The following is a 27,108-nucleotide window of genomic DNA, read 5'->3' on the forward strand; positions in this document are numbered from 1 at the left end:
CATGAAAACTAAATTATCAACTTATAAGATTCCCACCACCTTCATATCTCGCATTCCTGGCGAGGAGTTTCTTCGTTGTGGTAGACAGTGGCTGAATTTTTCAAAAAACGTGATAACTGGATCACAATTTTCACAAAGCAAGGTTAATAAGATGCTTATCAAAGTATCGGCGAAATTTCGCAACCACCCTTTGTCCACAGAAGCATGAAATGAGTTTGGCGAAAGGACCAAGGTCTAATTAATAAACAAAAATCGACAACTCATCAAAGATAGGTATGTTTTATTTATTGTTTTAGGAAAAATCTTCGATCAGTATTGACCTCATTCGAATTAGGAACCAGTTGCGTGAAATAGGGCATAAAATGATTGTACAATTTATAATGATACCTTTGATGCGGTGCACGTGACTCTTTTAGGGTCTCCTACATTTATCAAATTCTTAATTTCGTAACATAATAATAAGAAAGTGCGACGCAAGGTTCAAGCTCCAGAGTCTCTTGAGATACACTTAAATAGACTGGATAATAATGTTGTAACGTGGGAGTAATGAACAATTGTTGTTACATGCCTTGAGAACTGTATGTGTCAGTTGTGATCTCTTAAACTAAAATCGTTTCATTAGCCATTTATTAGCTCGTTTACGTTATATTATTAAGTAATAATATTAATGAGGATATCTCCAGGTAAACAGCAAGCTACCGTGTTTCAATAACAATGAAGAGATCGACTAATTCCTGGAGAAACTTCGGATTTACCTACAAATGTGTAATTGTAGACGGGATTTTTGTTATTTATTTGCTTATTAGAGGTTTAGTCTGCATTAAATTGCACATTAAAAATAGTTATCAAGCATGTAATTATAATTATTAAATAAAAAATAAAGCCGACTGTAAAAATTAAACGTAACTGAGGTTGTAGTTCTGCAGTTGCATCAAACGTTCAAATTACCTGACGAAAACATTTATCTAGTTAAACTTTACCCAATCTTCGAAATCGGGCAATAATGTATTGTTATCTGAGACCAAAATCTGGGTTAATTAGACAATTAAGACAAAAGCGTTTTAGTAAAAATATAACGGGCTATATTGTGTAACCATTGAGTAAAAATTGCAGCAATATTCCAAATAAAGTGCTGTATTAACCCAGCTTCAAGTTCCTAATTGAGATTGCAGTGCATGAAGCAGATGATTACATTAAAGTTTCGTTAGACTAAACTGTATAAAACATTATTGTTGGTCAGTTTATCTTAATATTATCTTGCTTTCTTCTTGTTTGTGTGTAAGAAAGGCACACAATTTAAATTCCGGAGTGCAGTAGTAAAATTGTAAAAGTTGAGGTAATAATTTATTTCTTCTTCAAACACATATCACAGAAATTTTTGTAAAATTACATAATCGACAATTTACCAGTCCTTTTTCAAATTTCATGATTATTAGCTATTATCTTCGAGAGATCGTGCAGAAAATATCATGAACAAAAAAATTGATTCAAAGTCTATTACCTCACAAGCAAATCCAATATCACGTTTACATTCTTATTAGATTTACTTGTCATGGTAAATTGTGCTTCCACTTACTTTCTGAGGATACAGATGAACCGTTTATTGCAGTTTAGAACTACAACTACGTTTTCCTACAAATTGTTTAATCAAAAATAAATATTTCGTAAATATTACTACAGTATAGATATTAATAAACACGAGATAATTAGCTTGATTCATTTTAGTTAGCCAATTACTTAACTGTATGTGAATTCTGTTGTCTACAAATCACATAAAAAAATTAAATTATTCCCACAATAAATTAAACCAAATGTCGTTACAAAATAATTACCAAAAATTATCATAAATTGGCTTGTTTTCAATGGGATACTATAATTTCAAAACTAATGAGGTGTACAAATTAATTTACGGGTACAAAAAATTAATAAATTTTTTTCTATCACAACTTCGGTACCTTATTTTCACGGTTTTTTTTCTATATGACTCAAATTTTGACAGTATAATTCAGTTGTATCAAAGATTCAAAAATTTGTGACCTATTTTCCCTCAAAATATGCAGATGTGACCGCTGACCCCTGAAATACAGGAGGTACCAACTTTTTTTTCAATAACTAATAAAGATATGCGATGATTTCAACACAGACTTTGTGGGAAATTTTAAGCTTAATTACATATATTTTCCTTTAATTTTTATCTTTAGTCTAAAAACACAAAAACAATTTTTTATAAATTTTTGAAAACCCCTTGAGTGACATCTACCAAAAATAAGGATAATTCCCTTCTAGCTTTTATACCAACAATATACGAAAATCATAGGAATTGTGGAACAAAGGGAAAAAATAAAACTAACTACTAGTTTCACTAAAATTATAATAATTAAATAAATCATTTAGGAAAACATTACAATTGTGTTAGAAATTCGTAATTTTTGATGCCAACGAACATTTTTGCAAAATCTAACCGATCTGTTCGCCAGATGTGTTGTTTGGTGAAATAGCAGTGAGAAAATTTAGTGGAAACCTGTAATATTTAATCAAATTATCTGTATTGCTTAAGGATATTAAAAACTGGAGCTGCTTGATCAAATAAAAGAAACTTTTTCAGTGCTACTTTTATGACGTTTATTGAAGGAAAAAAAACAATAACAAGCAAGATATTTATTGAAGTTGATTTTTCATTCCGTTATTTTCAAAATTACTCAATCACAGACATGCCTTACAGCAAAAATTAAATAAAAAACAGTTCGCAATAAAAATAGATTTATTATCAATGTTAGCAATTAAATATTAGGTTTACAATGTGAGTACAAGAAACAATGTGAGTTACTATTCTGTAATCATTAAACACCACACTACCTGCCCCCAAAACCGGGCTTTTTGCTGGATGTAAAGGGTCGTACTTAATGCAAACATTGATCAAAGCTTTGATTAATTCCCAAAAATCACAATTTCCATATAAAAAATAATCACAAACGAACCTTCCTTTTACTAGCCTTTAGTACAAAATTACCTTCCATTCACACAACTTAACACAGTCAGTACATTATTAAAAAATCTCATAAGTATAATACAACTTCAGTCTCTAATATAATAATATTGGCTTTATATACAAGTGCTCTAAGAATACTCTTACTGGTTGTGCAAATTCTGTGAATGAATCTGCACAAAATGTGACGGTAAAGTGTGAGTGGACACTGGTATGACCTGCGAAGTGTCCAGCATTAGCGACTGACACATTAGCAGTGGTTCGGACATATCGCTGACCACAAACTGGGTGTATTGCTGTAAATGTGGTGGTAATTCGAGTTTTATTGTTTCCATTCCCTGTATCGGCAAATTTTGGACCAGCTGTATCGTCTGCTGCTGCATACTTGGCAGCTGGATGTTTTCCTGGATAACGGCGTGTTGCTCGTTCTCCATGGTCTTCTCCCCCAGCTCTTCCAGCAAATTCGTCTGGAAAAGCTGCTCCTCTTTTCCCGTTTGCTTCAGTTCAGTTGTGACTGGGTTGGGATTAACCACTTTCGGGGACGCATTGAGCCCCTTCTGGACCATCTCGGCCACCAGCTGGGGCAAGCGCTCGTTGGGTTGGATTATGGGCTTGGGGGGCTCCGGCTGGGGCTCGCAAGTGTGGACGAAAAAGGCGTAGGGTTTGGTGGTGTCCACTTGGTGTAAATGCATAAAGTTGATCTGGAAACACGATAGGACAGTTATCGCTTATCAGGGACTAGGCTTAGCGCTTACTTTAACCACGACGTTTAATCCTAATCTAATGTGTTTGTTTTTCCGGCGTGTGAACGGGTTATCAGTCAGAACTTTGATATCTAGAGTACCTTTACAGCGCCTGGAATCAAAGAGGAGCTCTTTTTGAACCACTTTCCCGCCTTGGGTCCAGCACTGATATTGTTTTCTAAACCTTATTTTCGGACCTGTGTTTGATATCTTTTTCGCCCATACAGTATTAGTAACTTCCGAGAAGAGGTCAACCCACTCATCACACAAAGCGTTGAAATCTTCACTATCTCGCGGGATTTGGGTGCGAAATTTCATCTCGAAAAACTTCTCTTCGGTCCATTTTGTGTCTATTATCTCATATTTTCGCTCAATACTGTTTAAAATCTCGGTAAATTCGCTTTTCGCTCGTTCCTCAGCGGCCATTTTGGCGACTAAAGACAACACAACATCGATCGCTCGGTTCGGGGAATCACACGCTATTTTCAACCTTTTGGAAAAGGGGATAAGAGCTACTTTTGCGTGGTTTTGCCTCGAGAAAGAAAGAATTGATGCCTTAGCTTGAACCAAGCAATAGCAGGAAAGGTCGGTGCGTTTGCATGCATTCACCTTTCCCTTATTCACAAATGTAGTTTTTCCAGCCAATGGAGTTCCACATTTCGTGGTCATTACCAGATATCTGACCATTTTTTAGTTTCTACTAGTTGGTTATTAATTATTATATAGTTATAATTTGTTGCAAAAAGGCGAGAACTCTAAATATGAGACGTCAGTATTATGTATTTTTAATACAAGGTGTGTTTTAACTGGTCATTAATTTAATTTGTAATTAAATGCGTGATTAACAATCACGTGACCAAATTGAAGCAATGTGATTGGTCCATCCGCGCTGTTAACTTTTAACAACGAATTAATTTTAACAAAGTTTTTATAAACCGGCCCTAAATTAATTAAACTATTTGAATTACTGTGACTGTAAATTGGGAATAATTTATTTAACTAAATACATTGGATTTTTTTGTCGTTTTTTGTTTCCCAAAGTTCTCACTTCGCCGATTTCGTAACGCTTGAAACGTCACGTATTGGCGGGCGGTTACGTAAAATGTGGGGTTATAGTGTTGTTTTGTGATTAGATAATTTCAATGAAAATAACCACCCTTATCAAAAATATAATTATCGGAGTGCCCATCGGTGTTACAATCCTTGATACTGTCGGTTATGTAGCTCGTGTGGATGGAATTTCCATGCAACCAGCTCTGAACCCTCACCAAAGCACAACAGATTATGTTTTTCTGAACAGGTGGTCTGTGAAATCGTACGACATAAAAAGGGGGGACATAATATCGCTTATCTCTCCCAAAGATCCGACACAGAAGATCATAAAGCGAGTAGTGGGAATTCAAGGTTTTTATTTACACCATGACTTGGTTTCTTTTGGCACAGAAATTTGGTTTTCCAGGTGATGTAGTGGCCACTCTTAGTTACAAATCAACAGTTGTTCGAATTCCTGAAGGACACTGTTGGGTGGAAGGTGACCATACTGGTCATTCCATGGACTCGAATAACTTTGGTCCGGTCTCTCTTGGCTTAGTTACAGCAAAAGCTTCGTGTATTGTATGGCCACCGTCAAGGTGGCAATTTATACAGTCCTTCTTGCCTGCCTCCCGTGTACCCCTGAACCTCTCTTCCAAGTCGTTGTTATAGTTTTAAGACAAAATGCGTGCTATTTCACTAGTTAATCGTTTAGAGTTTCAATTTATGGGCAATGTTGCTAGAAACGCTGTTACTTTAGGGGATATAGACAATGATGGGTGTAATGAACTAATTATAGGAAATAACAAAGGTGAAGTCGCGATTTTTAAGGTTTGTCTCATTCATGGTCACATTTTTGTATTAATAATTTTCTTTATAGGGAAAAGAAAAGATTAAAAAAATAACCGATCTTACATTTGTTAGTTGTGTGGCTGTTGGCGACATTTTTAACAAACAGAAGAACAGTTTGGTTATCGTAACAGCTGATGGTTGGTGTTACATTTACGAAGTTCCTGATGATGGTATAAGTCTTAGTGAAGAAGTGGAAAAAGCTGATGAAGATATAAGCCAGGCTAGTTCAGCTAATATTAAAGTTACAAAAAATAATTATTTTTTATTTAGGTTGATGGACAAGTACAATCAGGAGAGGTGTTAGAATATAGCACTGAGTCAAACAGGAGTCAGGGAGACAAAGATGAAAAACCGCAATTGGTCTGTGTGCATATTCAGAGGATACCTGCAAACGCCAAGGTACAGTGAAAAAAATTATAAATACAATAAAATTTGAGAGATTATTTCTAATTGACATTTTAAGTCTCAACAAGTTGGGAAAACTTACGATTAAACTTTTCTAACATTAAAAAAATTATTATAAATTTGAAATAAATAATAGTATACCTGCGCGGCAGAATTATGGAATAAGTTTATTAAAACTGAAAACATTTCGTTGTTTTTTGTTTTACTTGAACTGATTATTATTATTATTAAAGTGCATCATTTTCCACTGAATTTAAAAATTTTTACCTGCAATCCTATTCCTCAGATGATTAATTTAATTACTTCACTCGTTTTATTTGTTTGAGAAACTTTATTTATGCTTTTATTACGTATTCACTAATAAAACAGAGTGGTACAAAAGTAAGATTATCATTTGATTGAACAAAAAAAGAGATAACGACAAAAGCAAATATATTTGAAAATAATGTTTATTAAATGGTGGCAATTTTTGTGTTTACAAATTGATCGTTTCTTAGACTTCTTCTTCTATGAGATCATTTTTTAAACTACAATATTTTTAGCTAAATTTAAAAAAATTCTCCTAATCTTCATAGCATAATTTTTTGCACTTTTAAGTCTCAGATGATTAATTAGTTAATTACTTTACTCGCTTCATTTGTTTCTTAAGTTTTATTTACATTTATTCGGCGATAATGCAGGAAGGTACAAAAGTAGATTTTTCATTTAAAACGAACAAAAAAAAGTATAACGAAAGGGGACATGTATTTTTGAAAATAAATGAATGTCTGTTGAATGGTGAATATTTTTGTGTTTCTAAATTGATCAATTTTTAGTCTTCTTCTTCCAACATTCAGTTCACTTTGTTAGTGTTTCTTGAGGTATGTTTTGTATTTCTTGTCGAATATTTTCGTCTTCAGTTACTCAAATGTTTGCGGCAAAGTTCGAGGCGATTTTTAAGCTTCTGGACAAGATAATTTTTTATTAAAATTTAAAATGTTACAATGAACAAATGTGGCCAGTGCTGACAGATCACGTAATAAAATAAACGTTTAGGAACACGAAAAAGTTTAGAAAGTTTTTTTTTTGGTAATCAATTCGAGTGACATTAAGAGACCATCGAGAGCAATATTTTTATGCATAAATAAATTCGTATAGACATTAAATACTCTAGAAATTTTATTTTGCATCTCTTTGCATTATTATTCTTGATAACAGTTTTTTGCACAAATTGCTCTTAATTTAATCTTTAGTATGAGCTGCAAAATTTTGTAGCTTTTAAGGTTCCCATACACCTAACAATGTTTGCTTTGCCAAATTATATAACTAATTATTTTTTATGTTCCTCATTTGTTTTTCGTGATTTTTTCAATAATTTTTTGAAATTTGCTTTTTCTTATTTCTTTTTTTTGTAAAACATGCTTTACTTGTCTTATTTAATTCATGTAAAAGCTTATTTGTACCGTAAATAAATTCATTATTATCATTAAAATAAATTAACCCGATCATTTCTTGTTACTTTTAAAGAATATTGTCCTGGGCGACATCGACAACGATGGAATGATCGAAATGATTTTGGGCCTTACTGACAGAGTTGTCCGTTCTTATAGATGGGTTAATGAGCCTCATAAACCGTCTGAAACCACCACAGCCCACAATCCTGGTAAGAACACCGAACCTTGCGTTTTGATTATCATTATTTCTTGCACTTTTTAGAAAATTTACAATATTTTGGCAAGCTAATAGCTTTAAACAAGTGGGAATGTGCAAACCAAATCGGTTCAATCACACTCCATCACACTAGCGACGGAAAACCCTCTCTTCTAATTGCTCAACCTGGAGGAACTTTTATGCGAATTCGTTGCCAGCCTGACGATAGCGGACAAGCTCAGGAAAATCTAGAATTAAGTGGTTCAAGCAGGTTAGTTAAAAAAAAAATTTTGAGTTTTTTTGTATTAAATTATAATTAATAATCCCAGTGATACGATGCCCGGCTCTGCCATTGACTACCAGTTCCTAGGGATTTCACGAATGAGGAATCAAAACATATCAACTGAAATTTTGGGTGATTTCCAGTCGGGACATTTGGAAAGTCAGAGCGAAGACGCGAAAAAATGCCCCTATGCTGTTGCCACGTTAGATGGGACGATTATGCTGGTTCAAGACGAAGTCATACTTTGGTGAGTTTCCAGTAGATTTGTTTGCTAATACCCCGTTCTCTACCTAACTGATAATCGTTTTTACGTAAAATATGAGAAATTCGGGCTTGATATATATTTTACAAAAAGCTTGGATTACTATTCATAGACGAATATTTAATAATTATGATACGGTTTACAGTATGTAAAAAGTTTTGCGGACTCGATTGGCGCCAAAAACCCAAAATTACCGACAAAATTAAAAATTTCGGCGAAACTGCGGAACAAAATTATTGTTTTTGCGTCGCGGATGTGAAAAATTTTTGTTTAGTGAATTTCGGTGAAACTGTGACAAAATTAAAATTCCGAGCTCCGGAGCCAAATTCCTGGAAATTTCGAAGATATTTGTTCAAAATTGCATTTTTGGCGAAACAATGGGACAAAATTAATATTTCTTGAAGCAAAAAGCGAGAAACCGAACCGATGTAATTAAATAAATTCGGATTTTTTCCCCTGATGTAAAATGCATTAAAGGGCCATTGCCGTCGACCATCAAATCTTTGCGTTGTGTAAACTGGACGTCACTGGCAACGGCATGGACGACATAGTTGTGTGTTCTTGGGACGGCCAGACTTATATCCTTGATCAGGAGAAAAACTGTGTGAGATTTCATCTGGACGAGCCAGTTCAAGCGTTCCACTGTGGACACTACAGCCTGACAATCAATGATGAGCCCGTCACTTGTCTAGTCTACATCACCTTCAAGAATACCGTATGATTGAATGAGAGTAGGAATTTTGTTCTGCATTTTCGTACTTAGGTAATTGTTTATTACGACATACCGCTCAAAGAACTCAAGTGCAAAAAATACGAGCCTCGGCTCGACTTATTGCGTGAGTTGTACATGAAGGACGGGACGACTCCGGAAGAGGCACAGGACGTGGTTGAAAATTTGGACAGGAAAAAGAAGAGTCAACTGATACATCGCCTGTTGTACAACGTGAAGAAATCATAATTGTTATTTTATTGGAAGTATACAAATATGTATTTGAATAGAAATAAACTTTTTACAGAAAACATTAATCTATGAGTTTTCGTTCGCTTAATTTAGGCCCTTAAATTAACTTCTAACGATCACTGAACATGAGACAGATATTTCGAACTAATCTAGGGATATGTACATGGAATTATATAAAAATTATCAAATGATATTCGATGAAGTACATTCCAACTGCCCATTTGGCACAATTATTTGACTAGTAAATATCAGAGCATTTCTTTATAAGTATGATAAATTCGTAAAATTTATTGTATTGGTCAAAACTATACAACTACTCGTACAACTATACTAACACTGTACAGAATGTTCCATCTAGTAGGTATATACACAACTAATGATATGAAACCCCAAGTTATTGCACGTTGGCTGAACCAAACTTACAAAAATATCTCCTATTGCAATTTTGATTGATATAGTGATGAATCGAAGCAGTTAGTTAGTTACATGAAAGATTTGACTAAAAATTGCAATTCTCTTTGCTTCCCCCGGCTGTTTCTTTTCATTTCCGCTCCCATCCGGAGTTGTAGAACCAGGAGGACTCGTCCCGGGATTTCCCCCAACTGGTTTCTAAGCCGTTCTCCTGAAACAATCTCACTGAAATTACCAGAACCGCTTGCAATTAGCTAAACTACCCCGAACTGCGAGTGGCTCATTGTCGACGAACTCAGATAATCCATATTGGAGTAATAAGGGTAATTGTTATAACAGTTTGTGGTCGAGTTAGTGGTGCTTAGCACCGGCTGTGAGGACGAACACCAGGACCTGTGTTGCTCCAAAGTAAAGCTATCTATCGAGGCTGGCGACCAAATGCTCGAATTTGCCGAATTTGTGTAAGTTGCTGACGCAATCTGGAATTGTTAAATTATTAAGCTGTGTTTGTTGGGAATCGCTGGTTTATATACCGTTGGTGAGCTCGTACTCCCTGTAGATACGTGTAGTTGCGGCTTGATGTAGTTGGGGCTGTCTCTAAGGTGGGGCGCTGCAGTGACGCTCGGTGAGCTCGCTGAAGAACTGAAAATATTGATGAGGGGACGGAACGGGAATTATTTTGCCAATTTACCTCGTACTCGTGTTGTTGTTTATCGAAACTGGTGTTGGTGATGTTTTTGTTAAAATGGGAGCACTTTTGTTTTTAAGTTTCGAGCTTTTTTCCACGCTTTGTTGCTGGTTGTGCTGCTTTTGCTGCTGGCGGCACTTTGCCCGGCGATTTTTGAACCACACCTGAATTTAAACATTGTTATCTACTTAATACATAAACGCAAAATTCATTCCAAAATAATACTTTGTAACACAAGTGCCAAAGCTTTTGTCTATTTTTTTATTTTCGAAATTCGTTAACAGATTTTAAACTTGTAGTTCTGATAATGTTCAGTATTGAACGAAACTAGTCGACTTGATACAATTTTATTTTATTTACGCGTCCCTGAAATTGGATAAAAATCCTTATCTTATAAGGAAATAAATAATAAACATAAAAAATTACATCGGTATGAAGATTGAAAAGAGTAGGTCCGAGCAAATATTATTTGGTGAAGCTGAGAAGAAAGTGTAATTTTTAATCTAATTTACTAAATTTTTTTTCGGTTTAACAAAGCATTGTGAAAAACTGAGTTTTTATTTCAAATGCATATTTACAAAGTCCAAAATTATTCTATTTTCTATGCAATTCAACGATTTTTCTGTATTTTTTAAGGGAATGTTGTAAAAGAATCAGTTGTCTGACGTCTGCTGACTTGATAATGATATGACTGAAAAGTGTTCATGACCCTAAAAAGCAAAACTAAGAATATTTTTGACCCACTTTGGCGATTTTTTGGTTTTGGTTTTGTGAGTTTTTAGCTTAAAAACCTATGTAGCGATTGAAACAAGCAAAAATAACATCATTTCCGATTTGATTCGGTGATTCTTTGATTAATTTTTGAAGAAAATTTTCTGAATAATTGCATTTTTTAATGAAAAATGTAATAATATAGCGCAAAAACGATGAAATTATTACATTTTCGATTCACTTTGTTGATTTTTTAGTCAACAGGCTAAACTTTCGGCTGATTTTTGAGACAAAAACGCCTGAAAAAGGCAAAAATAATAATGTTAATTTGATTATTCTGCTTATTTTGAACAAATTTTTTTAAAATAATCGCATTTCTGGTGAAACAATGTGCTAAGACCTAAGACAGAAAAAAGTTTAATCAGTTTAGGTATTCAGTTTATTAACATTTATCAATAGAATATCTTTATAATTAATGAGTAAAAATAACATTATTTTCGACGATTTTATAATAATAAGTAATAATAATAATAATAATAATAATTAATAGTTTCTATTATGAGCGAAGTTTAGCCTAAGTTACTCCATCTTAACTCAATACAGTGAAACCTCCCTTAATGGACACATCCAAATAAGGGATATTTTTGTAAGAACGTAAGAAAACCTAGGTATATTAAAATTTCCTTCTCTCATTAGTGGACACCTCTCTATAACGGACAATTGAAGATTCCTAATCGGTGTCCGTTGTTGAGAGGTTTTACTGTGCCAAAAGAAAATACGAGAAAATAAAATAATTATAATTATGCTTAAATAAATAAAAAAGATTAAATGTGATAAAAAAAATAAAAACAAAAGAAGAAAAGAAAATGAGGATGAAAAGAGGAAGGTAAAAAAAGAATATAATACATTTCTTTATTAATATTTTAAAAGAATGCAGTTTGTCTGCTGACTTAAAAAAACTTCTTTGCTAAAAATGTTTAAAGGAAGCGATTTAAAATACGCATTTTATTTATTGTAAACAGAAACGGGGGTAAAAGTAAGCAAACGTTGAAACATAGCTGAATGAAAATTTGGTAAGGACTATAAGTTAGGAATTTTTTGGTCAGTTCGGTACGGAAAGTGCGATAAAAAAATAGTAAATTATTGGAAATTAGTACGTTTTTGGTTCTACATTTAACTTTTAACTGCATCGAGACGTAAGAACTTAAAACGGTCTTGTCTGTTTTGTTTGCTAATAATGAAAAAGAAAAAATTATGAAGCATCAGTTTTGTGACTGGTTGAAATATATAGCGAAAGAGAAAAATGAAAGAAAAAATAATACGAAGTGAAAAAGTTGAGTTTTTATTATTTCGTAGTTTTGTATTTACAGCTGAAAAATTGTGTTAGAAACTAGAAATGAACTTTTAGTAGGTAATCCTTTCAAAGGCTTTTGTATGCGCAAATGTCATTATTTTGCAAAGAATCTGTAAGCCGGAAACCCAGAAACAAATATTGTTGCCTTTTCGCTCCAATTTAGCATGTACTTGAAAGCGCAGTATTGTGTAAGGAAATGCAACTGAACGCGATACCAAAGCTTGTGCTTTATATCTGGAAATCGATAAACTTCGTGTCACATTGTAACAAAAGGAATCCTCACAATTACTGCAAACGAGAACAGAATTTCTGTTCAATGCAGATAAAGGTTTCTCTGCTCGATCTGTTGACAATAATTCAATCGTCGCAATGTCGCACATACTGTTAAAATAATACACATAGTAATGAGCCCGCTTACCGAAAGTGAAGTCGCTTTTGGGTGCCGGTTACCGAAAGTGATCTTGAACGTGTGCCAACAATAAAATCGTTAACCGACATGACAATCGCAAACGCAGGGGCACAACGAAATGCACAATGCCAAGTCATAATAAATCACTAAGGAGCACATTAGAAAGCGATCCATTTGAGAATGAATGGTGAGAGCCAGTCGTTAACTTATTAGCTACAGAGTGTAATGCACAAGCACGCCTCGCCCACGGCTATTGTTCCTTTAGGAAGGGAACCCCAGTTTGGACCCGAGGCGACAAATTGCTCTCCCGTGTGTTTGTTTCTTTATGGATGACAATCCTCTGTGCGCCATTTGTCATTTATACCTCCTCAATTACAGTAATTTGTTGTGCAATACCTACACCGTTTTGGTTGCCTAAAGCCGGCGGGGGCTTTTTAGGGCAAGCCGTATCACTAACCGGTAATTTATTAGTGTGCTATTAGTCTTGAAAGGAGTGAAGGATACGTAAATTATGGTTGTGTCGCCAATTTCTATAATAGGCTCTTTGTGTTGAACTTGTACGGTGGAGCCTCCAGATTTATACAAAATTGGGGAAATCGCGAGAAATCATTAGAAAAAATCAGGGGAAATTTTAGGAAATTATGAAAAAATGAAAAATTTGGGGTGCGGTTAACCTCATTTTTTTTTATAAGTATCAAAGTTTTATTTAACTATTATAAAAAAATTACAAATTGAAAATACGCACAAGGTGATCAAGATTGACTGATTGGCAACAAAATTTAGACCGTTTTATTTTACGATAATTTGCAACACTGTAACTGGATGTATTGGGGTTTTGTTTAAATAGGTGTAACTATTCAGTATTAAACATTATGATTTTTCGGTAGATATTTTTTTTTACTAGAAGTAAAAACAAGTCACACTATTTACCATTTGCATTTTCACATTAGCCAATTGTTTTTTTTTCGACTTTTTCCGTAAAAAGTTAATAGTGGGTAGTTCTGTTGGACCTGATATGGATAAAATATGAAGCAGCAAACTAACTAAAAAAATTTCCATTTTGACGTAGTCTTGATGATGTCAACTTAGTTGGCGAAACACGTGTTAGCGTTAGAAAAGTTTTAGTGTGTTTGGGAGCTTTTATAGAATTATGTGGTGTCTAACATTCGTAAATAAAGACTGGAGCTTAGGAAACTTTTTCAACCACAATTTTTAAGGCCTTAAAATTTTTTTTGAGGTCTTTTTTAAATGTAAATTTGTATTTGGTGCTATTGTTATTTTTTCTAAATGTTTTACCATCACAAATTATGTCTTTAACCAAACCATACGTATTTGGTTGAATTTTTTTTTCGTTTTAGTGTTTTTGTTTTACATTTTGTTATAATTCTCTAAAAATAATTATGGGAAATTAGTTGGTAAAAAAACAATATTTACAAGTAACCTGGGAATGCACATCTTATGAAAATAAAACTGTGGCTTTGATTTTAGTATTTGCAATTTAGTAATTTAGTAATTGCATAATTACGTTTTCCGATAAAGAGTTTATTTTCTAGTTGAAGAAAAATTCTGACGTAAAATTGAACTAATTCTAAAAAGTTAATTTAAAACAATTTATTTGTTACAAAAACTAAATAACTTGTTTGCAGCTAATAAAGAATTTTAGTTTTTGAGAACACATTTTTTCCGGTTGGTTTTAATTTATTTCAATAAAATATTCTTAAAACGACAGGTTTAGGTACATAGGATTTAATTACAATCAAAATTTAATTTTGAGTAGAAATTCATTCTGTTAACAGAATTTATGATCTACTTTTTCACAATCCAAGCGAAATGTTTTAAATTTTATCTTTTCTATTTGGCCATATAAAGAATTTAAGAAGTTTTTTTCCGAGTAAAACAAAGCTAGTTTTTTATTAAATTTTGTTAAACTGGACTGAAATATCACTAAATTTGGCTGAAAATAAAATTATTTTGCCGTTTTCGAGCATTTTTACACGTTTCTCATTCACTGAATTATTTCAATAATTTTGTTACAAATCACTTGAAAAATGGACGCAATTTTTTTTATCTTATTGAGTTAACTCAGTTTTCTTCGGAGATTTGTCGTGATTCAAAAAATCGCTAGTGTGATTAAAATTTGTAAATTTTTTTTCTATCGCTTTCAACTGGAAAAACGTCGAACTTTCCAACTGAATTTTAATAGCAGATTTTGTTTGGTTCTGAAATAATTTGATTTAATTTGTACTCTTCTCAACAATGTCAATTTTCAGTACTTTTTTCTGCATGAAATATTGGAATATTTTTTCTTAAAATTTTGCAGTAGGGTCGAGTTGAAACAAAGATTGTTTTATTTGGACAGAAAGCGAATATTTTTCATTTATCTCAAAAAACACAGTAACTATTAACTACATGGTTAATAAATTATCGTAAAACAGAAAACATCACGTTACTAATTATTCTTTAAGTTTATTTTAACTTTTTTTTTGTAAATTATTTTTTGATACGGTTTCTCGATTCGCCTCCACCTAAATTTTAACAATGACAATGTTGCTAATTTTACCATACAATTTTAAATATATTAGTTTAAATAAAGACTATGATTTTTATACGTTTTTTAGGTATAACGAACGTACTGGAAAATTTATGTGGATTTTATATGCCTACACTACATTTTCGTTTGTAGAGACAAAACAAACATACATAAAAACTTACTAAGGAAAAAAATTAAATTTATTCGAAGGCGGCGCCGTTTTATCATTGTTGTAGTTTGAATTTAAAAACGAATTAATCACAATTGGCTGTTTCTTAATAACTGAATAATAATGTTTGAAATAATGATTACTTATTGCCTACTAAATTATTCAAGTAGGTAGGTATAAATTACCACCTATGCCGTTTTGTATTATAGTATTATTACTGTTGTGAATTCGAACAAAGTTAATGTGTTTTCTGCGAAGTCTGCAATAAAATAGATCCCTTGATATAAATTTTAGCTTTCCGAAATGTTTTCGTTTGTATCTTCTATACAGCGCGAGCAAAAAACTAAATTACCTGAACTCTGGATTCCGGCAGATTAATTTTGAGTGCGACCTCTTCTCTCATAAAAATGTCAGGATATCGCGTCTTTCCGAAGAGGGCCTCCAGGACGTCAAGTTGAGCCCTGGTGAAGGTCGTTCTCTCCCGACGCTGTTTTCGTTGATTACCTGCGCAAACACATGAATCAGGATTACCACCTCTAATCCTTCGCACTTATTAAAATGGCTCAAAAAGATATAAAACAGCCAGTCTTTGTAGACAATCGAAGAGCATTTTTATATTCATCATCACAAAACTGCGCCGTGTCAGATTTGCCAAAAACCATTTTAAAATATGGATCTGCGGTGTGCGCGAAATACTGTATATGATTAACGCGATAACACAAAATAATGAAAATGATCGAATGGGGAATTTAACAAAAGCAAAATTATAATAGAGGTCGGTTTGCATGTTTTAAATAAATGGGCACTTTGGTGCTGATTTGGTTGCAATAAATTTAAATAATTTACCTAAAATAACATATTCCACTCATAAAATGCAGATATTTTCGGATACCAAATATCATATAACCATTCAAACGGATTTTAAGGATTTATCATATTTATTTGCGAATAATCGCAAATAAAATTATTTTGTTTTATATCGGAGCTCTTTGTTTTGTTTGTCCACCTACATAAATATACACATTTTACGTTGCTAATATTTTATTGTTTACATCCACTCGATACCGCAGAATTAAACAAATACCAACAAATATAATACGTTTCAGTTGGCTGTTACGCACTTTTTCAATTCAATATACCATTAACAATTATATCTCTACAACAGCAAATTTAATCATTTACAAAGCGTAGGCATTTTCATGAAAAACTATATCATAAACCTTCTCCACCATATACAGAAGTACTCAGTGGCATTTTATCATCAAACACTGTATCTGAAAGCACTAACCTTGAATCGTTTATAAATTATAAAAAAAAATTTTTCAAAAAAAATTTTACAGTTTTTTTTAAATTTAATGCAGTAGTTTAATTATTTTCATGTTCTTTCAATTTTCAAAAATTGTTGCTAGCCCCAAATTACGTTTTTTTGAATTTATATATTTTATTTAGGAAATTACTTTTTTGAATAATATTTTTTTAACATAGAAACTTATGCATATGATTCTTTAAAAAAATTTGTAAAGACTTTTTTATAAAAACTAAATCGGACAAAAATATGTGGTTCCCTGTTTCTAATTAAATTACCTGCTGGATATCCAGCCATGGACGAGTGGAGGGAGTCTACTGGGAGTCCATGTAAACCTAAGCCTGGCACGGGATAAGGGGCCGACTTTAAATAGGCCATACTTGAGGAACTTCCGCCGCAAGTGCTTCCAAAACCCGGAAATAATTCGCTGTCGGGGTTGCATCTGCAAGATGAATGAAAATGTTATTTAACTCGTTATATTTTTTTAAAAGTAAGCAAGTTTGGAGCGAAAGAGTGTCATTTTCTTCGTAACAAAAGAAAAGGATTCAACAGTTCGCAGACAGCATGGTGCCAGAAAATCCCAGAACGCAAGAATTGGTCACTAATGTAGAAAATACTGTTATTATCTGCGGCTTAAGTCGGCATCATACAAACATCTTACAAAAACTTTCTTAAATGTTTGTCTCGTTGGTCAATACAACGCTTCAAATACTCTTCTGGGCGATTAACTCAAAAAATTGGGTTTCATTCACGAGCGATGTTCCCGTAATTGTCATTAGACCGTACAAAGGAGTCAAGACGACACAAGATGCAGCTTTGAGCGGTGTTTTCAGGTGAATGGGGTAATATCTATTACGCCCTTATGCCAATTAGAGCCGCTGTCGTTTTATGCGATTTAAATCTAGCCTGGAGTTTTTGATGTCGGAATCCACCCCCTGTGCCTTATTAGGGGTAAACAGAGGGTGGCAATCGAGTTAGGCATGACATGATCACTCTTGATAACGTTAATGATGGACCATTAGCCAGATTGCGCCCAAAGAGTGGACGTCAATTACTTGGATGCCGTTCAATTTATTCCTTAATTAATCGTCAACTCAAAAAAAGAAAGCCGCCAGATAAGCAATTCGCCTTTTTGCGTGGCTGCATAATTTAGCGTCCATACGTTAAACCACTTAAGTTCAAGTGTTTTGTGCAGGGTATAATTTTGAAATTCTCACCAGGCCCTCACGAGAAAACATTGCGCTCCCTAGACGTACCTAGTTGTTTAAAATGTATTTTAATCTGTTTTAATCTGGCAAGGCATGACGTTCCTTTTGTATTTTCGGATTATGTCGTCGCTAACGCCTCTTCTTGGGTCAAGGTGTCAAAGAAACCTGACGCTTGTATCAAGGACAATAAAGTCCATCGTGTTGGGAGTTGTAATCGAACACCCGAATTTTTGATGACAACTTTTTAGATTCTTAAGCCTCATTTATATCTTATCGGGGATTGACAAGTTCTGTTTAGTGATTTTTCTGATATTTGGGGGATGCTAAGCGGGTTATTTGGGTTTTAAACGAGCCTCAGCCTTTCAACGACGCCTCACTTGTTCGAAATAAGCGCAGAACACAAAAAATTTCAATAATCTGTGGCCAGGTTTTTTTTTAATAAGGGAGTTCTCCTTATTTTATTTTTTACCATAAATAGGGGGAAATATTGAACGCTAAGATATTTCATTAAAGACTAAGTACACTTATAGTAAACTTTAGGTGAAAATAATAATTGCTGGATAAAAAAATACTAAATGTTAGGTAAAAATTATAAACACTATGTGAAAACAGTAAGTATTACTCAAGATTATTTATAAATAATCAAACTAGAAATTTCAAATTTGAAATACGAGCAGGAAAGTGAAATACAAATCGATGACGGACGGGACACTAAAAATACCTCACATTTTTCTCGTTGAACAATTGGTATAAAGTTCTCTTAATTAAAGGCACTAATTTCAACAACTATTTTTAACGTAAAATGTGGAACCGTTGAAACTTTGGTTGAAAACGGAAGACTTCTGATTAATTTATTTTTGTTTAGACATGACGGATGGGACAAAAAATCTTGTGTGGGAAAATAGCTCAAAAGAATTTATTCAGACAAGTTTTAATTATTAAAGACTTTAACAATATTAAAATTAGTCAGTGGAAATTGAAAATTCTTGGCTTGTTTTACAACGTAAGTAATAAGAACGACATTTTATGTTTTTGATAACGGACAGGACAACAAAAGTTATAAAGATAAAAAAAGTAATATTACTAATCAATTTTCTTACCGATTTTTATTTTCTAAACTTCTAGAAACTAGAAATTACTCTTAAAAAAATCTTCAGCAGTTGTAGTACGTCAGTATTTTATACTATCGCCTAAAAGGCATAGTATGTAAATTTTAGGTTCTAATGTAATACTATACTATATTTTTTTGAAATATGGATTTTAATTGGGTCAAAAAATGTTTTTACTCTATGTTCTACTATATCAAATGTTTAGCTTAGCAAGTGGGTGTTAAATACAATGTGTTCAAAAATGATTGTTCATCAAGTCAATTTTGAACGTAATGTGCCGCTTAACTTAAATTGTGAATGCTGTCTAAGTGGCTGATTTGTCAAAATAATGCAAAAAGGCTTCGAATCTCTAAAAACGAAAGAACACAACAAGAAAAATCATTTAAATATAAAAACAAATCAAGACAAACTCTATATACGTGAAAAAACTTTGTCGATAAATGCAAAAAAGTGTGTAGAAAGCTAATTCAAGATTTGACAGAGATGAAACTACAAGTCATGTGAAGGGAGCGGCACATTTAATTCCATAGTCGACCTGATGAACAACCATTTTTGAACACATTGTACCTAGGAGGTATAGCGCTTTATAAGTAGTGTTATTATTTTTATTAGCAAATTTTAATTAAAAATATATTACCACTTTATTAATAAAGTTTATTAATAAGTAGATATCCTATAAATAGGTACTGAAATTTTCAATTTTTTGAAAATTGTTTAAAAAAAATCAAATGAGATTTGCTTTTTTTAATGAATGAAAATGGCATCGTGCACCACAAGCGCTCAAATGTGCCCTTAATTTGTTACCAAAATAATGATCCTTGCAATAGGTAACCGCTTTGCTTAAGCGCCTCATTTTTCAATAAGGATCACTCCATTTAATCCACCGGTGATCATTAGAAGAATAAAAGCGTGCACGTGTTCACCTTTGGCTCAATTTGGCCGTAAATACATGATCGGAGCTCTCAAAACGTTTTGGAATCATCTTTTGCAACTATGACGACGAGTACCTCCACCAACTGCAATTTATCGATAGACAAAAATGCAAATCCTCTTTGCTCTGTGATTGTTTAGATAGGGGAGAGTTATCTGATAATGCCTGCACCGGACCATAAACTTTATATCAATTTTCGAATGTCTTATTTATTCCGGGGACATGTCGGTCGTTAAATTAATAAAATCCCTGTGTAAAAATGCGTTGCGTGAATTGGGGTCAGACAAACAGCCTTTTACGGTTGTTATCTCAAGACTCCAGTAGCAGTGTAGCCGTGATGGCCATCGAGAGCCCGAGTGCAAACCCAGATAAGAGCTGAAGTGGCTGTGAAGAGGGGTTTGTCCCTTCAATCAACCCCACAACTAGACAACTCTATTAGAGGAGCACACGACTTTATGTTTATTGTTTTACAGTGGGAAATTTACACCGCGTGCCGCTGCTGAAGTGTGACATTTAACTATACAGTATGTTCTTAAATGATTCTCATCTAGTCGTCTGTGAAACTATTGTAAACAAACATCAATAATTGAAACTTACCCAGCAGTGAGGCTGTTTGACCACATCTACTTTGGTCCCTGAAACAAAAACCATAATCAGTTTTGTCCGCATGATACGAGGGTTGTTCAAAAATTATTGTCTTCAGCGATTTTTTTTATTTTATAGCGACTAAGATTTTTTTGTGGTGATCACAAAGTCCAAAGTTCTGAATCAGAAGAAACTTTGATTGGAGCTTCATGGATGCAATAAATATACCTGTAGGCTTACGATAACTACAAAATCCGACTTAATTTACTTATGAACAAAGTGCCTAATCGACGTAAATACCATCTTCCTGTCGATATTGTGGCAAAGCCGTGTTGCATTCCTCCTCTTTTTGCACTTCCACTTTATCGAGCAATGAGTCAAAGCACACTTGATGTTTACACAGAAACTTCATAACGCTCACTTGATTTTACAAAAACGTTTTTAAACATCTGTAAGTTGAATTAGAGGGAGAGCAGCGAACGCAGTGAAACGTACAAGAATGAGACGGTCTTTATTTTGTGTTTTGTGCAATGTCGATCAGATATTAGTACGGATATTGGTTTTGAAGTTTACATTCCTTTTAATGAGTCCTGTATGGGAAGTTTATTCAACTGTGAGTAATATTGCTCTTGATTCTTTTACAAAAAGGAGCTCAAAGTTGCCGCTACAAAAGTTAAGAAGGATGCTCTATACTGAACAGTGTAACAACCAATTTTCTAATCATCATAGATTTCGGGAACGCTTGTTACATATTTCTCCATAAAAAGGCCAAAGCTGAAGGATCTGTTATTAAATCACCCGCTGGCAATTGGGGTGCTTATTTCAAAACTTAATATCCACAAATCCTTTATACTCGTGTGGTTTTCCAAGTGCTATGTTCACTTCGGGTGCTGCTATTAAATTTTCAATGAACATACGCACAAGTACGGTCTTATTACATTGCAATTAAGACTGAAATTTCAATAAGAGATGCTAGAATTTCGCCTAAACACAAGAGCATTTATTTATAGAGTTGCAAAAGGCTTTACAATGTGAAAAAAACCCAAAAAGCCAGGTAATTACATTAACAATATCTCCATAAACGTGAATTTTTTGTCTAAATGGTAATAATAATAATAATATTAGTGATAACGATGATCTTTATTTGTTTATATAAACAACCATTAAAATGATACATACACAGAGGTAATACAATGTGTTCAAAAATGGTTGTTCATCAAGTCACCTATGAAATTTGAACGTAATGTGCCGCTTAATTTAAATTGTCAAAGTGACAGATTCGTCAAAATGATGCAAAAAGGCTTCGGATCTAAAAACTACAAAAAGTACATAACAACAAAAATCACGGAAATATAAAATATAAATGAAGACAAACTCTAGACTTGCCGAAAAAATTAAAAAAAGTAAGTAAAAAGCGAATTCAAAAATTTGATAGAAATAACAATATTCAGACTACAATAGTTATTTGAACGAAGCGGCACATTGAATTTAAATTTCATAGTCGACTTGATGAACAATCATTTTTGAACACATTGTAGTTAGTTAGTTTATCACGTTTCAATAGAAAAATACATTTTTGTTTAATATATTTGGAGCCAAAACTTTTTAAAACATGGTGCAAATTTTAGAGTGAATAAGTAAAAGTTTATTTATAACTATAATTAAAATTATATGAATTGTTTTTCTTTGGTAATAAATAATAATAACACTCTGAAAGCAGAAAAATATGGAAAGAAAACCCTGTACACACCTATGTACGATACTAAGATTTAATTTAATTTAATGATTGTAATTAAATGTTTTGTAATCGCCTTTAAGATTTTGAAAAATAATGTGTTCTTTAATAAATTTAGCGTAATTATTTATTTAACTTTAAGCGTAATTTCAAGCTAGTTCATTTACTTGACACTTTGTGTTCGAATTTCTCTATACGTTTTCAACTGGAGTGATAAACCCCAATTTGGGATTTTAAAAGCTTGCGTAGGTAGAATCTCTCCTCAAGATCTTATCGGTGTCAGAACATTTGTGCAAATCCGGGGAACGTCGCAAGTTTACACCAATTTCACGGTGGTTTGAATTTGGAAGCCCAGTCGAGTGGAAGTCTTTCTAAAGACCATATAATGACCGTAGTGATTTTTTGAAATAGTCTAGACCGAACGAGTTGATGTGTTGTAAAAGATGCAAAAGTACTCACTCATTAATTGTTCTTGTTAAGGTACGGCCGTCGGAGCGAATATTTATGTCAGTTATGTCGTAGTTTATTATGTCAGGAAGTGGAAGATTAAGACAAACTAGAAACTGAAACCGGTGAATGTGCAAGAAGATCACTTTAACGCACTCACTGGAGAATATTCCTATAAACACTCGAATATTTTTATCACTTGCGGTGTAACAAGCGAAACAACTATCATTAGCGAGTCGTAAGAGATCCGCACTCTTTTTTTACTTTGAATGATTTGCACCAAGTTGCGTTCGCAGGAGAAGACGGCGGTGAACTGAATTACCGCACAGCTACTCCGAAACGGCACTACTAAATCCAATATAATCATAATATAATGATAATACTCTTTACGGGATCCGTGGATTTACTAGCAGCTAACTAATCGTCTTATGTGTGAATTTTGCCTCTTTTTCTAATCCGATTCAGGCATTAGACCAAGCGGAACAACGTCACGTTGGGATGATGCCCACATTCGCCAATATTTCACCACATAAACAATAAAACACGCAATGTTTTCATTCAAGAAAAGTGTAACATTTGAAACTTGTTTTTTTGTTGGTATCTGACTATATTAATGTGCAAAATTCGGCCAATTAAAGTTAATCAACATCTAATGATTTCAGTAATATTAACGACCGTTTTAATTGTTTGTCAAAACTTTAAGATTTTTGTTCTTGGTGATGATATTTTTTTCATATAAACGTTCTTTTCAGTGGCATAACATAGCTAATTTTGCGGCCACTGATATTTTTTCTGCTATTTTCTTTTCGTTGTCTCTCTATTTTAACCCTTCAAATTACTTTCAGATTAAATGAAACTTTATAAACCTACAACAATTGTGATGCTAACTGAAAGAATGTTAAGACAAAATTGCTAAATCAGTCATATTAACTTACGCATTACTATAACTATTTCTGTTTTACAAAGTATGGAGAAACAAAAACAAACAGCTACTTGCTTAGTATTTCTATAAAAAATTATTAAAACTAGAATACAATAAAAAAGTTGAAATTATGAGTGGATTTAGGACAGAAATTATATGATTTAGTTCACTAATGGTGGATTTTGCAATCGTCGGATAACTTTATCTTGGGGATAAATGAAAAAAACATTGTTGTAACAATAGTAAACATAGTAATTCTAATTACACTAGGAATAACTTATTCGAGGTTTATCTGACGATTGTAAAATCTACCCTAACTGACTATGGAAAATGTGGAAACAAGCAGCATTTTACATTTCGTTCTTTAAATAAATGTTTAATTATTGTAATATTTAACATTTTGTCTAAATGTTGTAAATCACTCGGGCGGTTTTTATTATAATTTTTCATTATTAATAATAAATATTATTATTCAGCGAAGACAATTTTGGGTTTACATAGTATTATAATTATGTACCTATAATTAGTAATAAAATACAAGAAAAATTTTATACATAACCATAACCTACCTAGATTAAAAAACGTTTTAAATTCTTGACTTATTAATGGCAAGCTAAAGTTTTTTCTAAATATAAGTGCTACAGTCTTTCTCCATTCAAAACCATGTGACGTAGAATAATTGTAAAAGGAAAATTGAGTTTAAACACTTAAATTCTCTTGAATCATTGTGAATAAAAATAATTTAAAAATCGATGCACAATTTATTGCCTGTTTCCAATGTGAATGAGCTCAAGTTTTAAAAGAATGTCCGCAAATTAACGCAACAAGTAATGCTGATAGAAAACATAATAATAATAATAATAATAATAATAATAATAATAATAATAATAATAATAATAATAATAATAATAATAAACAATATATTTATTGCTCAACAGAAGATCCAATAACAGAACAAATTTTCAAACTTAATAATAATAATAATAATAATAATAATTTATACTAGTTTTTTATACTAGAGAGCGAGAGACGTTAATGTCACACTTTTCAGCAACAGAAAAAATATTTTGGTGATTTTAGAACTATATTAAATATTGAAATGATAGATTGACAATGTGTAGGAAGGAATAGAGAATTCAGACAACTTGAGAATGATGTAAGTTTAGCTGACCCCTGACTAGATTAACAATAAGAAGAAGAAATCTAGAAGAACTAAAAACATTTAAGAGACAAAACTTAAATTTTTCCTTGAAAAAGGTGTACATTTTTTTATAAAGTCTAAAATTTAAAGTTTATGAAATGAATGGCAGACAAATGGTCTCCCGAAGTTCCAATTCGATCATATTCATGTGTTGAAGGGCTTTTTAAAGAACGACCAGAGTGACTAGGACTACCATTAGATCAAATCTTTCTAAATTTTTAAATTAATCTCTTCATAGTTGATAAAGTTAATCTGTGATTTCGACAATTTTTTTTACGAGAAATTCAAACTGTCGCTGCCGAATTTTTGTTATTTTAAAATATTGCTAAACAATGAAAACGCTTTGATCATCTAGTCCTCTTGTCTTTTTATACAAATGGTGCAATATAGAAATCTTGTGTTAATTTTGGGACACTTTAATTTGCAAAAAAAGTGTTTTTTTCTATTGTGTATTTTAATTTATACAAATATTTATTTCTTGATTGGTTGATTATAAATTATAGGTAACGTTGTAAGAACTAAAGTGTCGCATAAATATCGTAAACACTTTTATTCATACATCACAAATGGGACAGACATAAACTATGTAAAATATATGTACCTAAAATGTATATTAAGGTGTGTAATTTTTTTTTAAACATGACTATACGGGACAAATTTAATCGATTAACTAATACATTAACGACTAACTACTAGTTAAATAAAAAATAGGTACTCATTGAATAAATGCTTTCACAAATCAAAATAATTTATCTGTGTAATGTAGCAATTTTTAGTTTCACAATAATGATAATGTGTTCATTGTTATTATTGAATTATTCAGTAAAGAAAAAAGTGTCCCGACGGGATTAGTTACAGTGGCTCCAGCAACCCTTAATTTCAGTAAAATAAAATAAATTATGTATATTATTAACGATGATAAGATAAGATTACACTGAGAAAATGTTTTAGTAAGTGTAGATATAAATTGGAAAAATAATGATCTATTTGACAATGGGCTTAGTAATGGAATGGATATTTCATGGAGTAAAAAATGAGTCCGTATGCGTGTGAGTGATGCTAAGTAGAAGTTAATTGGTGAAAAATAAAAAGGATGTGGATCATCAAATGATGACGGCGAACCCGTATAAACAAACCAAAACAATATACTAAAAATAATCCGCATTAATCAAATCGGATTAAAATAAAAACGGAATTAAAAGCGCAAATCGCGTCATGGAGCGGGGCTCGTGTTCGTGGAAGAAGCGTCCGCGTCCGTGTCCTCTATCCGGCGAAGAAGTACGTTTTGAGTGAAAACTCACCTTTGGGAAAAAAAGAGGTGCAAAGAAACAGATGAGAATATCGGTGCACAACGTAAGTCAATATATATCACTCCATCTATTTGTTCACTTAGTCAAACACAATGCGGAGTTAAGCCGAGGTACTTAGTGTAGATAAAACCCGAGTTTAGCGCAAATCGGTTTACAGTGGATTCCTAACTATATACACGCTCCTAATACGAAAGCTGTATTAAATAAGTAGAATTGATCCTCACTTTTCGTGGCTGAGGACACGCCCCACGCCCCGCAAGCGCGTCGGGGAAGCTCGGTGGCAAAGCGCGATGCACCGCAGGAACGGCGTAGCGGCCGTCCACCGCGTCGTCTACGGCCTACGATCGGGATCTTCCGGACCCAAAGCTCATAAGCTCAAAGCCACCACATATACGACGACGGCGAACAATCACCTGCAGCTTAATCGATACGCCAGAAACAAACATCCGGTTATCCTTATCCTTCAAAACGCACCCTCGACTTTAAAACAAATTTTCCGGTTTCAAATGTTTTAGAAGAAAAAAGCTCGTTTATTTTCTTTCTTCAAATGTTTATGTTTATGTTGTTTAAATTTTGAAGGCGGAAATAAAGCTATAACGCTAAATCATTATCTGTTTTCCGTGCAATTGAAGATCAAAACCTTCAATTGATTCGCAATGAGTTTTTTAGCTTAAATTAACAATTTTTTTGTCTGTTAAATTGCTGCGACAGAAGATTGAGTATTGAATTTTGAGGGAGGATCAAGAAGGGTTAATGTAAAATGTTTTTGTATTGCTCCAATAATTTATTCTTTGTTTCCACTTCTAACAGGGATAACTCACACGTATGAAAGTCAGATTTAATTTTAACATTACGAGTGTAATAAATTTACATGTGATTTTCAGAATTCTTGTTCTATAGATCAACAAATGTTAAACATGCATCGTAAT

The 27,108-nt window shown here is 32.9% G+C and overlaps 4 protein-coding genes and 1 long non-coding RNA gene across 7 annotated transcripts; 3 read left to right on the forward strand and 2 right to left on the reverse strand.

Moving 5' to 3' along the window:
* The first annotated feature begins 6 nt into the window (after positions 1–6).
* Positions 7–1,729, forward strand: LOC135267155 (uncharacterized). The gene is made up of 3 exons (XR_010335489.1): positions 7–142; positions 201–273; positions 684–1,729. It is a non-coding gene; the product is annotated as an uncharacterized LOC135267155 (long non-coding RNA).
* A 1,014-nt stretch (positions 1,730–2,743) lies between these two features.
* Positions 2,744–4,192, reverse strand: LOC103312268 (uncharacterized). The gene is made up of 2 exons (XM_008192476.3): positions 3,742–4,192; positions 2,744–3,687 (listed from the first exon to the last, which is right to left on the reverse strand). The coding sequence occupies exons 1-2, from the start codon at positions 4,153–4,155 to the stop codon at positions 3,130–3,132; spliced, it is 972 nt and encodes a 323-aa protein (XP_008190698.1). The 5' UTR covers positions 4,156–4,192; the 3' UTR covers positions 2,744–3,129.
* Positions 4,193–4,784: 592 nt separating this feature from the next.
* Positions 4,785–5,593, forward strand: LOC661039 (uncharacterized protein). The gene is made up of 2 exons (XM_967228.4): positions 4,785–5,133; positions 5,189–5,593. The coding sequence occupies exons 1-2, from the start codon at positions 4,872–4,874 to the stop codon at positions 5,431–5,433; spliced, it is 507 nt and encodes a 168-aa protein (XP_972321.1). The 5' UTR covers positions 4,785–4,871; the 3' UTR covers positions 5,434–5,593.
* Positions 5,446–9,218, forward strand: LOC660981 (KICSTOR complex protein ITFG2). Its single transcript, XM_008192475.2, has 8 exons — positions 5,446–5,592; positions 5,642–5,833; positions 5,884–6,012; positions 7,525–7,660; positions 7,714–7,918; positions 7,977–8,177; positions 8,670–8,907; positions 8,956–9,218. The coding sequence occupies exons 1-8, from the start codon at positions 5,446–5,448 to the stop codon at positions 9,148–9,150; spliced, it is 1,443 nt and encodes a 480-aa protein (XP_008190697.1). The 3' UTR covers positions 9,151–9,218.
* Otd-2 (orthodenticle-2) lies at positions 9,125–26,441 on the reverse strand. Of its 3 annotated transcripts, none has more exons than XM_008192470.3 (8): positions 26,171–26,441; positions 20,577–20,614; positions 17,010–17,173; positions 15,778–15,929; positions 10,256–10,416; positions 10,098–10,206; positions 9,828–10,043; positions 9,125–9,775 (listed from the first exon to the last, which is right to left on the reverse strand). In XM_008192470.3, exons 2-8 carry the CDS (start codon positions 20,600–20,602, stop codon positions 9,695–9,697), a joined length of 909 nt encoding a protein of 302 aa, XP_008190692.1. In that variant the 5' UTR covers positions 20,603–20,614; positions 26,171–26,441; the 3' UTR covers positions 9,125–9,694.
* Positions 26,442–27,108: the final 667 nt, after the last annotated feature.

Source organism: Tribolium castaneum, chromosome 1, assembly GCF_031307605.1.
Source record: "Tribolium castaneum strain GA2 chromosome 1, icTriCast1.1, whole genome shotgun sequence".
NCBI classification, from domain to species: domain Eukaryota; kingdom Metazoa; phylum Arthropoda; class Insecta; order Coleoptera; family Tenebrionidae; genus Tribolium; species Tribolium castaneum.